Below are 16,465 nucleotides of genomic sequence, written 5' to 3'. Positions count from 1 at the left end.
CCCCCCCAAAAAAAAGTGTATTCTGCATCGATTTATTTTTTTCCGAAAACGAATGCGCAATGTTACATACCTCCGCTTTGGCCGAAAAGGGTGTGTGTTCTGCATGAAACAGCCCTTTCGAAAATGAATGTGCATCCTGCATACATCAGCTTTTCGACAAAGTGTATGCAATATGCTTAAATCAACTTTATCGTAAATGTAAGAGAATTTTGCTAATTTTCTAATGTGAATGTGCGTCCTGCAGATATCAGATTTTTCAACAAAGTGTATACATTCTGATGAAATCAGCTTTTTCGATAATGAAATTTATTCTGCATAAATCAGTAATTTTCTTAAAAAAAATAGCATACACCAGCTTTTTTCCGGAAAAAGGTATGCAGTCTGCTTAAATCAGCTGTTTCAAAAATAAAAGTGCAAAATGCATAAATATTTTTTTACCGAAAACAAATATGCATCCTGAATATATCAGGTTTTTTTGGAAACTGGTGTGTATTTTATTTAATTAATTTTTTTTTGGAATAGGGTGTGTCTATACTGCTGAAATTACCTTTTTCGAGAAAGGGTGTGTATTCTGCAGACATCAGTATTGAGGTTTAATCAATATTGTGAATGATTTCATGTTTTTCAAATTATTTTCAAGCCACCTTTTACCTTATCTAGTTTGCCGTCGTTAGGCCAGATATAGACGTTCGCTCCCGCATCTAGTACCACTCGGATATCCTCTATATCTATGTAATCCGTAATGTTGATTACTCTAGTCTCGCTCACTTCTGTCATTCCGTGATCGGAAAAAATCATGATATTGACGTCATCACGAAGATCACGTGACTCGAGCTCGTCCAATAACTTGAACATTTCGGTGTCAATCTCCATCAGTTTCTGGTTCAGCTGTGACGATGACGGTCCATACTTGTGTCCATACTTGTCTGGCAGCTCCACGTATATACCTGGTTAGAGGATTAAACCAGAAATATATTTAAAAAGATAGAAGGTAAAATGCTATTTTGGAGACAAAAAAATATAAAAGCACATGTGTAAATGTCAAATAAGTACAATAAGAAAATCCCTTATTGCTTATTAGCACAACAGACTTGGTTGAAATGTGGTAGATATGTGCAGATAAAAGACAGAGTTAAATCTTGGATATAAATAATACGAAAACACCTGTGTAAGTATTGAAATTATATAATTAGACAATCCTAATTACTCATTAATATATAAAACTTTGTTAATATGGTAAATGCATGTCTCTTAAAACATCGGTCAACTATGAAATATCAATCAATTGAAAAGGCTCTAGATATATATAAAACCTGAAATGTGCTGTAAAGCTCCTTAGAGTACTTTTGCAAATTATATAGGGCGCTACACAAACATTTATATAGGGCGCTACACAAACAATTATATAGGGCGCTACACAAACAAATATATAGGGCGCTACACAAACATTTATAGAGGGCGCTACACAAACATTTATATAGGGCGCTACAAAAAAAAAAAAATAGGGCGCTACACAAACATTTATATAGGGCGCTACACAAAGAATTATATAGGGCGCTACACTTACAATTATATAGGGCGCTACACAAACATTAATATAGGGCGCTACACAAACATTTATATAGGGCGCTACACAAACATTTATATAGGGCGCTACACAAAAAATTATATAGGGCGCTACACAAACATTTATATAGGGTGCTACACAAAAAAATATATAGGGCGCTACACAAACATTTATATGGGGCGCTACACAAACATTTATATAGGACTCTACACAAAAAATTATATAGGGCGCTACACAAACATTTATATAGAGTGCTTCACAAAAAATTATATAGGTCGCTACACAAACATTTATATGGGGCGCTACACAAACATTTATATAGGGCGCTACACAAAAAAACTATATAGGGCGCTGCACAAACATTTATATGGGTCGCTACACAAACATCTATATGGGGCGCTACACAAACATTTATATAGGGCGCTACACAAAAAAACTATATAGGGCGCTACACAAACATTTATATAGGGCGCTACACAAAAAATTATAAATTATAATATATAAATATGCAATATGGAAATTTACAGATGTTATATTCCTAAAACCAGCCCCTTTTGTATGATCTGGTGTATTAAATAGCCGACCTGACGTCCTATCACGCCCCTAGCGCGTCGATTGACGCCAGAGAATCCTAACGCGTTCCTATACCAACAAGTTATATATATATCAGGGAATGCCTATATCTAAATGGAAAATAACTTTATAATTTAGAATGGCATATCAACTTATTGACCTCGTTTAATAAATTCATTATAACATGGACACTCATGTCAGATCTTCTATGTATTAGTTTAAACAGTATTTTATTCAATATATGGCAGTGACAAAATAATACAAAATCAACAAAGAGGATTTGAAAACAAGTATAAGTACTTATATTAATTCGTCTCCTTCTATGTATTGAACCGTATTTTTCAATGTGCAAGACGGTATGAACCACGATAAATCGATGTTTACAAACATATATACCTAGCCGGATTCATGGTTGATATGTATTCAACTAATTTGCGTTAATACCGGTATAAAAACGGTGGATCTGTACTTTCCTATTGTAACTGACGCAGTAGTACCCTTAACCTTACATGATCGAATTGTTACTACTGACAAAATCAGACTGCTCAATAGCTTAACCTATTTGCGTCAATGTATTTTGACCTCATATTTCTCTGAACCCAGCCTCAAAGAACCATGAGGACGCCCTTGTTACAAATCGCTACTTGGTAAAGACAGAAATATATAACATGTACTATTATCCCACAACCTAGCACAGCCCAAAGACATCTTACCGACAACGTCCGCGGATCCGTTAGAGAAAAGTTCCAGGCCCTCCGCAATGGCTGCTTGCATGTCTTTCAGTTTGGGGTAGGTAAACATTGGGTACTTTTTACAGTAAGTTGGATCCACTCCCCTGATGGTGACCTCACATCCGGGCCACGAGTAGAAATAAGACCGCTTTCCCTAAACAGAAATAAACGTCAGATACAAGAGTGTTTGGGACTCTGACCCAGTCGCTATGTCAAAAATCAAGTTGAATGGATTGTGAGAGACGTCATGCATACACGTTGTTTAGATGTACTGATATGATGTACAACGAGACCTGTAAACAACCGAAGCCTGCTGTCTTATTGAGATGTTGATTTTCGTACTAAATGGTGTGAGCTAACATCAGTGTATCCCAATTCATGTAGAATCAACAGAATTACGTTTATAAACAGCTGGAAAACAACCAAGAACTTAGTCTGTACTGTATAAGGCAAATGACGCGAAAGGAATGCCAAAACGATTTCATATGTACAGTAACTCTGTCCCACGTAGGCGAAACCTCGGAGGTTACAGCACAAGAGGTACGTGGTTATCGTGTCATTCTAGCTCGGGTTAGTTTATTTTCATTATATAAAGACACGGTTAGCCGTGTGTCTTTAACAATTTCAAAATTAACTAGATTTGATCAAGATCAAAACACGGGATTTCCAACAAGAAAATGAACAAAGAAATGTTCTCGGACTAACGATCGCTTTTATACGTTTCCCTTCGTTTTCCTTCTCTGACAAACCTTGTAAATTGTTCCTGGACATATTGAAGCTGACTATCATGCCTAGTAAGTTTGGAAGATTTACCTTGTTTGTGGATAAGGTCAGATCTTTGATTCAATGGGACCACAGTCTCTACAGAGTTTAAATTTTCTGTAAGAGTTATTGCCCTTTGTACAGTGCAGAAAATGTTTAAAGCGATATTTTGTAGGTTTGTCATGTTCATTGATATGCATCATGATGTATTGACCTTGAAACTTAATAAATCTTCTAATTAGGATGCATTCTTTTAAATGTGCTGTAAAAATAAAGTTTTTAAGAATTTTGAAATTTTCATTTTTTGGATCATTTGGCCCCAGTTGACCTTGCTTGACCTTGAATTAAGTTCAAGGTCAACGATATCCGATAAATGCTGTAGACAAGGATACATTCTATGGATGTGCCAAATATCAACTTTGTATGCGTCCTGATGACTGAGGAGAAGAGTTTAAAGTGCATTTTTGAAATCTTTATTATTTCTTGAGATAGAGTGTCCACAAGATATGCGGAAATAAGAATAAGAATTTTAAAGAAAAAACATAACAATATCAATAGGTATTTCCATACTAAATGGAAATCCCTAATTAACGAGAGTTACATTGACATGATAATCAATCATAGCGAGGTTTGGGGCCTTTTTCTCCCACAACGTTCAGATAGTATATCTAGAAAACTGTATGTTGCTCTTTGTCATACATAATTCCTGTTTCTTATCGGCTAAAACAATTGCCAGGAATGATCACGTCATAATGGAAAGTGACGTTGCAAAGCATTGTTACTTGTCGTCATAATTAGAGGATTAACCAAAGAATTCACGTGCAGTGTGTTACACACTAGTGGGTATTAAAAAAATGTTTACTAACTCCTAGCCGATTCATCCCACAAGTTGGTAGGGAGGCCTATAAAAAACAAGTCTTTTGACATATGCAATGAAGACAGCTGCACCAGGACAACATTACCGTAAGTAACTGACGCCGTCCTATGTCATAACCTTTTGTTTAGTTATGTTGTTGTAATGGTATTGTAAACTGGGTTTTTTTTCTCGACATTAGTATGGTGTATCAAACTTTTCCCACCATTTTTTAATATACCGTTTGTAAGATTTCCTTTCGTGTAGAAATAGGACTTAATTCAATGCTTATTAGCATGGTCAACGCCGAATTGCTTTTGATATCCTAGGTAAGACGTTGGGTAAATGGTGATGGTCTGATTTTAAATCAAAACTGTGAGCTTTAAAGCTTATGATCTTCATCGAAACATCATTCTTTGAACAGAACAGGATGTGTTAAACGGTTACCAGAATCACCAGTGATTTACCATTGTCTTTGTCCCGTATGACACTATCAAAGTTTCATTGCATTTTTGCACTTCATGTTGAATTGTCACTTCCGTTTGGTGTTCATATTGACTATGAATGCCAACTGGAAGCAGATCAATGTTTACATTTTCATAAGTTAGATATTTCATCTGATTGAAAATCAAATAATCAAAATTCAAGATTTATCTTAAATAAGCGTACGTTTCGTGTATGCCTGTTTATAATTAGAAAAACCAACTTCCAAGCAGAGCCATTTGTGACGTCATGAAAATGGTGTCAATTGATTTGACCTCATATACCAGTCTAAAACGACATCTTTAAGAGCATTTACAGTCGGCATAGACATTTTATCGTAAACCCCCGATTACTCGGATTTTCGTCCACTAAAACCTTGCTCGACCTAAACTCACCATAGCTGTTCATAGGACGTAAACCACAAATAAACCAGATCTGATAAATGTTCGCCTTACACAGGTTGTCTAATTAGCTAAAGAGATTAGACAATACCAAGATATGTAGTCCAGAATAATTGAATAATTTGACAGAATAAATGCATACCTCAACAGAATGTATAGGTTTAAACCATTACTTTGAGTTTTAACAATATTTTATTGAGAAATTAGGAAGTACATATATTTTAAAATATATATAGAAAAGGGATTTGTTTATGAGGTTAGACATCACGTTAACCCATCTGCTGATAAATGATGCGCATGAATGTACGGAGTTTAACTACCATGAATTACTATAAAATACAATGATTTATAACAAAATACACAAAGTATGTAGTTCAACCCGACACATGTTTGTGTACTTAAGGAGTTATATGAGTCACGTGGTACGGTTAGAAGCTTTGAACGCATTTGATGACGTGAAGGGCTGGAGACATGTCGACGGCTGCTGAGTGGAATTTAGCAGTTTTACAATAAATTAAAACTCCCGTGGCGAACTCTTGTGCTGGAGTTTAATTTACGACACTATTGTATTTTAGGGTATCACTTTATACCATAACAAGTGTAACGTTAGGCTTTCCATGTTATGTAAACCTACCACAGTTACCTAGGAGTTATCAGAACATTACTCTGCAGTGACATTAGTACATACAAGTGTGACGTATTAATTATAACACTGGAGATGATTGGCCATAACTTCAAATGATTTACGGAATTTAGATATCAAATTTTGTCAAACTCGATTTTAAAACTAAGTTTGTTATTATTTTATTTTTATTTTTTTGCAACCTTGTCCAGAATTATAGGGCTATAAATATATAATTCTGTATTACGGTTATAGTGTTTTAATAAATACAGCCGCAATGGTGTAACATAATTCCATGTTTTCGGTGAAACATCTAAACAACAAAAGGTTCCCTGTTTCAATGATAGACCTATAACACTTTAACAGGAATCCATCCATGTTTTTTTCTCTCCCTCTTTATTCCTCTATATCGTATAATAATTCAAATTGCATGTTTTTAAACCCTTCATAAATGATAAATTAATCCACAGAAAAATTAACAAATATATTCCTATAGCTATATAAATTAATAAATCTGTTTATAATTAAACTATATTTACCAATAATCATCACTTATGGGGGTCACTCTACATGAACCGGGCTAAGCAGTTACTTAAAGTTTAGGAGCGCTATAACCAAATCCAGTTAAACAATCATTACTACATTGTAGCTGTGGATCACGATAACCAACTCAAATTAAACAACCATTACTACATTATAGCTGTGGATCACGATAACCAACTCAAGTTAAACAATCATTACTACATTGTAGCTGTGGATCACGATAACCAACTCAAATTAAGCAACAGTCACTAGTTTGGGAACTATACCAAACTTAAGTTAAACAACACCCAACATTTGAAAGCTGCTATAATAAACTTGAGAAAGATAAGCATTTGAGAAATTCTATGGCAGGGAATGTGTGACTAGCCCTACTGACCTGTTTCTTGGCAGTGACCCACAGGTAAGTTGTGACTAGCCCTGCTGACCTGTTTCTTGGCAGTGACCCACAGGTAAGGTGTGACTAGCCCTACTTCCTACTTACCCGTTTTTCGGCAGTGACCCACAGGTAATGTGTGACTAGCCCTACTGACCTGTTTTTCGGCAGTGACCCACAGGTAAGGTGTGACTAGCCCTACTGACCTGTTTCTTAGCAGTGACCCACAGGTAAGGTGTGACTAGCCCTACTGACATGTTTCCGGCAGTGACCCACAGGTAAGGTGTGACTAGCCCTACTTACCTGTTTTTCGGCAGTGACCCACAGGTAAGGTGTGTCTAGCCCTACTGACCTGTTTCTTGGAAGTGACCCACAGGTAAGATGTGACTAGCCCTACTGACCTGTTTATTGGCAGTGACTCACAGGTAAGGTGTGACTAGCCCTCCTGACCTGTTTCTTGGCAGTGACCCACAGTTAAGGTGTGACTAGCCCTACTGACATGTTTCTTGGCAGTGACCCACAGGTAAGATGTGACTAGCCCTTCTGACCTGTTTATTGGCAGTGACTCACAGGTAAGGTGTGACTAGCCCTACTGACATGTTTCTTAGCAGTGACCCACAGGTAAGGTGTGCCTAGCCCTACTGACCTGTTTCTTGGCAATGACCCACAGGAAAGGTGTGACTAGCCCTACTGACATGTTTCTCAGCAGTGACCCACCGGTAAGGTGTGACTAGCCCTACTGACCTGTTTCTTGGCAATGACCCACAGGTAAGGTGTGACTAGCCCTACTGTCCTGTTTCTTGGCAGTGACCCACAGGTAATGTGTGACTAGCCCTACTGACCTGTTTCTTAGCAGTGAACCACAGGTAAGATGTGACAAGCCCTGCTGACCTGTTTCTTTGCAGGGACCCACAGGTAAGGTGTGACTAGCCCTACTGACCTGTTTCTTAACAGTGAACCACAGGTAAGATGTGACAAGCCCTACTGTCCTGTTTCTTGGCAGTGACCCACAGGTAAGGTGTGACTAGCCCTGCTGACCTGTTTCTTTGCAGGGACCCACAGGTAAGGTGTGACTAGCCCTACTGACCTGTTTCTTTGCAGTGACCCACAGATAAGTAGTGACTAGCCCTTCTGACCTTTCTTGGCAGTGACCCACAGATAAGGTGTGACTAGCCCTACTGACATGTTTCTTGGTAGTGACCCACAGGTAAGGTGTGACTAGCCGTGCTGACCTGTTTCTTCGCAGTGACCCACAGGTAAGGTGTGACTAGCCCTACTGACCTGTTTCTTGGCAGTGACCCACAGGTAAGGTGTGTCTAGCCCTACTGACCTGTTTCTTGGCAGTGACCCACAGGTAAGGTGTGACTAGCCCTACCGACCTGTTTCTTGGCAGTGACCCAAAGGTAAGGTGTGACTAGCCCTGCTGACCTGTTTCTTGGCAGTGACCCACAGGTAAGGTGTGCCTAGCCCTGCTGACCTTTCTACGCAGTGACCCACAGGTAAGGTGTGACTAGCTCTGCTGACCTTTCTTAGCAGTGACCCACAGGTAAGGTGTGACTAGCCCTACTGACCTGTTTCTTGGCAGTGACCCACGGGTGAGGTGTGTCTAGCCCTACTGACCTGTTTCTTGGCAGTGGCCCACAGGTAATGTGTGACTAGCCCTACTGACCTGTTTCTTGGCAGTGACCCAAAGGTAAGGTGTGACTTGCCCTACTGACATGTTTCTCGGCAGTGACCCACAGGTAAGGTGTGTCTAGCCCTACTGACCTATTTTTCGGCAGTGACCCACAGGCAAGGTGTATCTAGCCCTACTGACCTGTTTTTCGGCAGTGACCCACAAGCAAGGTGTATCTAGCCCTACTTACCCGTTTTTCGGCAGTGACCCACAGGTAAGGTGTGACTAGCCCTACTGACCTGTTTCTCGGCAGTGACCCACAAGGGTTCCCCGTCGTCCCACCAGTAGGCGTTATACTGTGCCTTATTGACCCCTATAAGGAAGGATTCGTTGTGTTTAGTGTCAAACATGTAGTTGCCGACCATGCCGTGGTCCTCACAATGTAGACCTGTAAAACATAACAGAGAAAATATTAAAAATGATCATGAATATTTACATTTGCATGGCATTGTCACTATATAGCCTCTTTGAAAGCTGTGTCGTTGATTGGACTTTAATTACCATGCATAACGAGACACAATTCTTAGCGTATTAATACGACACTGATCGGAACTACAATATCCAATATAATTAAACATGACGGCTGCTGAAATATCGCTTGGCATTGTGCGATTTGACAATGTCATTGTAAATTTATGTGCAAATAAAAAATAAAATAATAAAAACACTTTTAGTACAACGAAAACTAGACCAAGGTCTGCAATATCGTACAAAACGCACATCGGTTGAAATCACCAATGCCGGCAATGGAAACAATTTTAACGCTCATGCAATTTATCAGAAATATCGTCTGTTACACTGCACTGATCAACAGGGGTTAGTTACAAATGTCTGAAATACACATATGCTATAGACCTATTGACACATAAGTTACAGACCTACTGATATGATTCACAGCACACATACACATTTCAGACATTTGTAACGACCCTGTGCTCCGTCGCAAGATCACTCGCTTCAAACGCTATCAGTTTCACGCGTCTCGCATCCACAGTTTCTCAGTTTCTGACGACATGTCAAATAATGAGTCTGTTATAGAGTCTACCGACTGCTGTCAGGTTCCCATACAATCAACAAATAAATTCACGCCTGGATTCTTCACAAAATGAGCAAAGAGAAAAGTTCGAATTAACTTTCAAAAATAACTCCCTCGTGGAGGGCAAGGTCGGATTTACGGTGTTCACTGTATTTGTCCATGCGCGAAATTTGTTCCGGGAAAAATCGAAACAATTTCAAATCTAACTTTCAGCTCAGAGTTCTATTGATAAACTTAAATCACCCTATAGACATATCATACGCAATTGTATTGATACTGAATTGTGGAATAAAATTGAAGTGTTTGTTAAAATTTCAAAGTACTACTTTGTTTGCCAATCAGCACGCGACAATACGCTGTTCAAACTATTGAACGAAATTGTGTGGACTGTCGATAAGGTGGGCATTTTTAATTTTAAATATAAATTATAAGTTAAAAAAGAACATAAGAGGCAAAGAAAACGTAAATATAAGTATTGAACTGTTTTTGTATGGTATTTATGATCTATTTGAATGACACAGCTTTGCAGCGCGCGTTATGTTGTTTGCTTGCAAAGCTGTGTCATTCAAATAGATCATAAATACCATACAAAAACAGTTCAATGCTTAATTAACTACAAATGGTATATTCATTATAATAAAGTGAACAAGCTCTACCAATAGCACTGCCAAAATGAGCTAAAATCAAACCAGCTCAATATAGAACGACATGTAGCTGGACCAGTATGGGCAGACTGAGTTAACATAAAATCCGCACCAATCAAGCGCACCCTCTTGTCGTTCGGAACATTGCTAGACTTCTCATTAATAATTACGTCGGGACAGCATTCGGAGTTCCCTAGAGTCGTTGAGGAGGCAGGGGGAAGCTTTAATGGGCACAAAGTAAGAGTTTAACTTGATAAAATGTTTGTTGATGGTGTGCTGTACACGGGCCAGACGAGTTCTCAAAGCTCTCCAGTCAAATTGAGCAAGTTGACTATTTTATTGAGTATATTGATGTTTTTGCATCAGTTTTCCTGAAATTGTTTAATGCCATACTTACATAAAGCTTGGTCAAAAGGAGTTATTATACCTCTGCATAAAAAAGGTGATAGAAACGACGTAAAGAATTATAGAAGATTTATTGAAGATTTATGCAGAAAAGTGTGTGAAATTTATTTTTTAATGAGAAAATTTCCATTTTTAACACGTTAATTTAGAACTAAAACTAGTCTTTTTTTCTCACTTACTGGAAGTTGGCTTCCATTGATATCTTTCAACATAAGGAATTTCAGAAAAAATTAACAACCGGTAAATTTGTCATTTAACAGTTTTGGTTCAAAAAAAAGAAAAACAACTTTCTTTCCACATTTCATTTAACTTGTGTTTCTTCATGACTAAATGTCCTTGGGTTTTGATATTTAGCAAGTAGGTTGTTGATGTATATGAGTTTAGGTGTTGTAAACGTTGATGACCTTGACCTTCGTTCAAGGTCACAAAAATCAAATGTGCTGAAATACAATTTTTGTATGGGGAGTCAGACAAGGATAGATTTCCTTGCTTATTTGTTTAGAGTTAACGATATAAAATACTGTAATATTCCTTCATATTTTGTTTAATGAGTGGGCAAAAGGCAAAAAAAATAATAACTAGAACTTTAAGCCAAATACTAACTAATATCCCCGCTGAAATCGTCCTAGTAGTTAAGGTAATAAAGATTGTGTCGCTATTTCTCAGTAGAATTTCTTCAAGTTTTGTTGTTATATTGCTTTGAAGTAAAGACAATATTCTGCCACAAATATAATATAGGTTGTCAGAACTTTAAGGATTTTAAATGGAAATTTATGTAAAAAGGCGTGAATTCTGAAAAAAATTGAAACACACAATGTTTTGCAAAATAATGTCAATAAACATGATACTGACATATATTAGTATTGCATTAATGTATATCAATTTCATAAATGCTGAAATTGTGTAAAATCAATTATCTATAAACGATAAAAAAAATTGACATTTTATGATAAAACCATATACACATAGTAATTGCATGTAAGAGTTATCGATCTTGAAAAACTTCACAGTAGCGAAATAGGTAGCCGGTTTCCTGAAGTACAGACAAATGGACACATGTGACTCATTGATTAAAAAACAAATGAATTAATGCCTGGATTGCTTCGAAATACTTTAATATTGAAAAAAACACTGTTCTGTCAATAATAAACATACAATATTCATCAGTTTAATATTAAACATTAGATTGTGCGGAAATTGTGATACTGTCTCCCTACATTGGATTTTCAACTAGGGATGTACTTCCCATTTCTGTTTTGCAATACACTCCTATGACCTTAAGGAAGAGTTATTTTCAAGACAAAGATTTTTTTAACAAAGGGCCATATCTCCTTAAAAAGGGTCAAAATGAAAAGAAATACTACCCTGATGCAAGTTTTTTTTAAGAAGGGTCATAACTCCTTTTTAAAGGGTCGGACTGAAAACATACTACTTGGATGCACAATGTCAGGGGGCAGTTACCATATCTGTAAACTTCCGTTGAAATTGGCCTCATAGTTTTGGAAGAGTTGTCTGGACAAGCATTTTTCAACAAAGGGCCATTACTAAATCAAAAAAAGGATCAGATTGAAAAAAGAATACCTGGATGCACACCACCAGATGGTAGTTACCATATTTGAAAACTTTCGTTGAAATTGACCCCTTAGTTTTGGAGGACATGTCCGGACAAGGGTTTTTCTACACAGGGCCATAACTTTAAAAAAAAAAAGGGTCAGGATGAAAATAATAATACCTGGATGCACGACTGCAGGTGTTAGTTATCATATCTGGAAACATGCGTTGAAATTGGTCCACTACTTCAGAAGGAGTTGTCCAGACAAACGTTTTCTACGGACAGATAGGCGGACGGACAAGCTGATTCCAACACACACACACACCATACCCATAACTTCGTTGCGGGGGTGGGGTATAATAAAGTGTATAACAGTTTTATTATTAAGATTATTTTCTTATTTTTATATAATTGCATAACTTTGTCCATAACACAATCTATAACTAAAGTAGTTCTCCAGAAGAAAGATTACTTTGGCAAAATACATATTCATGAGTTGTAACTGCTGCACATAACTTTAAAACATGCGTAATATAATAAAGTGTTTTGGTATGATACAAAAACAGAAAATGTATCGGTATTATCATAAACATCGATAGTCAAATCTTCAAGGTTATGTGAAATTTGCCATTGATCATGTTTGGCATGCTAACAAGTACTTTCCCGGTTTTGATATTACATAAAAATGATTCTGTAGACAGAATACATATATGGGAAGTTTTTAAAGAAGTTTCAAATATAGACTACTATTGTAACTATATAAAGGCAAGTTGACAATGTTGGTTATATTTTTAATTTTTATGAAAATTTTGCATGTTTTTTCTAATTAAAAGTATCACTACGCTTACTTCATGTATACCAATATGACATATTTAGTATCAAAATAACAGTAACTTATACACTGTACACTATCAAAATTCATTTTCAAAATAACATTCGCCTGTGACATTTATCGGTCATTTTGTTAGGATACCCCCGTCACTCAACCTGGTGTTATGCAAGGAGGTCCACTACGGTTATCAGTAGTAATTATGAATAATTGTTTATGCAGGTATTGATAACTTTTATGTATCTACAAAAGAATAAACGAAATCAAAGTGGGGGCCAAATGTTGACCCCACCTTTAGATGTTGTAATATAAAATTTCCCATTGAAACGGGTAGGTGGCATAATATTCAAAAACAAGACCGAAAATGCACTCTATGTAAAAATGATCTAGGCGACGAATTTCATTATTTATTCAAATGTACAAATTCAATAACTGTAGAGCTTAGAGAAAAATATATTCATTTGTATTATAGAAAAAAATCCCTCTCAAATTAAAATGAGTGGTCTGTTGTCATTTTGTAACACGACTGTATTAAATGGAATTTGTCTTTTGTTGGGAAAAAATAACAAACTGTTGTAATAAGCATGTCATACAAGCTATTGATAATGGATCATGCATACTGTTTTGTGTACTTGCCATCCATTTTGTCATCACATGTGTATTATGATACTCTGATACCTCCTGTTGTACATTGTAATGTATCTGAGGAAAAACAATAAACTTGTAAACTTGAGAAAAAAATGTGTATTTTATTTTAAAAGCAGTATGAATGAAGGACATCCGCTTTGAAAATAAACATTTTTCTTCCTTTTTCAAACATTATGAAATAATTAGAAATATTCTTGTACAATGTATATTCCAATACTTCTTTTGAATTGTCAATTATGACTACTACGACTGTTATTCCCTTAAACTTGTTTAATGTCACGGAGTAGCAACTTGTGCCAAGTATTTTTATCTGTAGGGAATTAAGCATGCTTAGGAATCTCACAACAGAAAATGACAGGTTGGAAACTGATGAACTTTTGCATATTGTCAGCCGGAGGCAAAGACACTAATTATAGACCATACAAATTAAAACGGACGGCCGTCTGGAGATTATAATCACATAGTGTGTAATTGGATTTCGAAAGGTGACTGTCCGGGTTTTCCTAAAATTAAAATTAATCATTTCAACCACTTAAACAAGTTTCATTGATTATTGTAGCAATACAGCATATATGTTTACAAATATACATTATTAAATATTCAAAATTCATATGTAATGTACAAGATGGCGGAGGACAATTCCATTCAAATATATATATGCCTACAGACATGTATTAATGATATCACGTGCAGTTTTACAGCATGATGTTTCGTAAAGTTGTTGAAAGGACAGTATATCACAATATAATTATATATATGTGACGTCATGAAATAATGACATCATAATGAAAACACTACATCACTTCAAACAGCCAGAAAGAACCATGGGATGTCATTAAAGTACTATTTAACGCGCTATTAACGAATATTAAATAACTATTATTATACATGTACACTTATAACAAAGTAGTTTCAAATAATATTTTAATATAATATCACTACAGAGCGAGGAGAATTTTCCTTTTAGCAGTAGCGTGCAACAAATATTTACCCAGTCTATTTAAAGATTTAACAGTTTTACAGGTAAATAATTATATTAGTTTATAGACACTTGGATGTCGATAATAATACTGTTTGATGTACGTTTTTCTTAAATCAGAATATGCAGGACAAAGTAGTACAAAATGTACTTCATCTTCGACATCTTATTATCGCAGACTGTATATATTCTCTAACCTCTTGGAATGTTATTATTGCGATTTAAGATTATCTAAGATTGTGTACTTGCATGCAAAATTGACTCAATAACTTTCTTACCCTAAAATTAATGGGTTTAGTCAGATATAACTGGATGCAAAAGGTATCAACAAGATGCTTGTACAAATAACATTGTAATAATCCTATTTGTTCAACGTCTGATGTTTTCAACCAATAAAATAAAAACTTAACAATGCAATGTCTGATATATTTCTTGCTAAATAATGCATACATATAATAAATATTAAAACGTCATAAGTACCTGTCATGATAGAATAGTAGTTTGGATAGGACAGTGATGGGAAATCCGGCTGAAGGTATTCCGCCCTAGTTCCCTCACTTATCATTCTTTGGAAACCGGGAAGATTGATCTCCTGTCGGTCAAAATAATCCCAACGGAAACCATCTAACAAAAACAGGAGCAGCTTGTTGTCCTTCTTTATGGAATGTGCGGAGACACTCTCAAATATAATACATATTAATAACAAGTGATAAATACATTTAAAACGGCAAGTACTTCCCTTCATAGTGTCCGCGCGCGCTGTAATCCTTCCACCTTATACATGTAAATTTACGTTCGATAAGCTGGGACAATCCACGTGAAGCGGAAGTTAAAAGGTTGCGCTGTTGTTCCTATAGCGCGTTCACTATTAAAGAGATATGACCACGTTTAAAAGGACAATTTCGATTCGATATGTTTATATATAAAGATACAGGTAGACAGGTATGAAGATATTGCCCCAAAGCTGGGTGCTAACTTCCTGGTCCCAGTTTGTTATGACACGGTGCACCTTGCGCGTGTCCGAAAGTCCCGGGGGCCCGGGTCGTCTATATACCCAGAGAACGGTGGTACATACACATGTATGCTTGTCTGTATCCTGATTGCGAATGACAATTCTAGCACAACACACTTTAAATACATATGTACATGTACTTATTTATGGACAGTGATTGTTTTGAAGTGACGCTGATTTCCATCTCAAAACCTGATTGGCTGACTTTAACTGTAGATAGTATGCATAAAAGAAAACTGTCGCTTTAAGGGAATATTTTCGTTTCAACAAAGGGAGATGTTCCGTAACGTAAGTGTATCTGCCTCTCTGCGAATGTGACAGATCGCCCTGTAATACGTCTGCGGTACAAAGGCTACATCTGCACTAAGCTGCGAGTTAAAATCTCATTATGATACATTAATGGAGTCAGTAAGGCCATAGGTGATATGCTCATCTCTAATGTAAGGTTTGACACCTACAGTTGACCCTCACTATGAACATTTATCGCTGGAACTACTAGAAAACAAAGGAAATGTTAACTTTAAAGTTCATTAAGCTTCCCACGACCTAAATCTTAGACCCATTTAAAAATAAATAAAATGTAATACTTTTTGCAGCTACAGTAACGAACCGAAATAGAATTAAAGACGTTTATTTTGCGTTACATTGTGTAGGGGAAGTGACATTTATAACATTGTTTGAAATAAAATTGGAAAAAAGAGACATAAAAAACAAAACAGCGAGGGTATGGAAGAATCAAATATGATTGTTTTTAAACAATAATATATGGTAAAGGAA

The 16,465-nt window shown here is 36.4% G+C and overlaps 1 protein-coding gene across 1 annotated transcript in view; it reads right to left on the bottom strand.

The window, feature by feature from the left end:
- LOC110441495 (ectonucleotide pyrophosphatase/phosphodiesterase family member 6-like) overlaps positions 1 to 15,577 on the bottom strand; it is a 21,408-nt gene extending 5,831 nt beyond the window's left edge. Inside the window, exons 1-4 of the mRNA XM_021484661.1 lie at positions 15,157 to 15,577; positions 8,823 to 8,971; positions 2,854 to 3,025; positions 652 to 947 (exon numbers count right to left, since the gene is read on the bottom strand). Of these exons, the coding sequence (XP_021340336.1) occupies positions 652 to 947; positions 2,854 to 3,025; positions 8,823 to 8,971; positions 15,157 to 15,421 (882 nt within the window). The 5' untranslated portion in view covers positions 15,422 to 15,577. The remainder of the gene's footprint in view (positions 1 to 651; positions 948 to 2,853; positions 3,026 to 8,822; positions 8,972 to 15,156) is intronic.
- Between the last annotated feature and the right edge of the window lie 888 nt (positions 15,578 to 16,465).

The sequence above is a fragment of the Mizuhopecten yessoensis genome, unplaced genomic scaffold (assembly GCF_002113885.1).
Source record: "Mizuhopecten yessoensis strain PY_sf001 unplaced genomic scaffold, ASM211388v2 scaffold1861, whole genome shotgun sequence".
Taxonomy (NCBI): Eukaryota; Metazoa; Mollusca; class Bivalvia; order Pectinida; family Pectinidae; genus Mizuhopecten; species Mizuhopecten yessoensis.
Note: the sequence above shows the minus strand (reverse complement) of the source record. Positions and strands in the feature narration are given on the sequence as shown.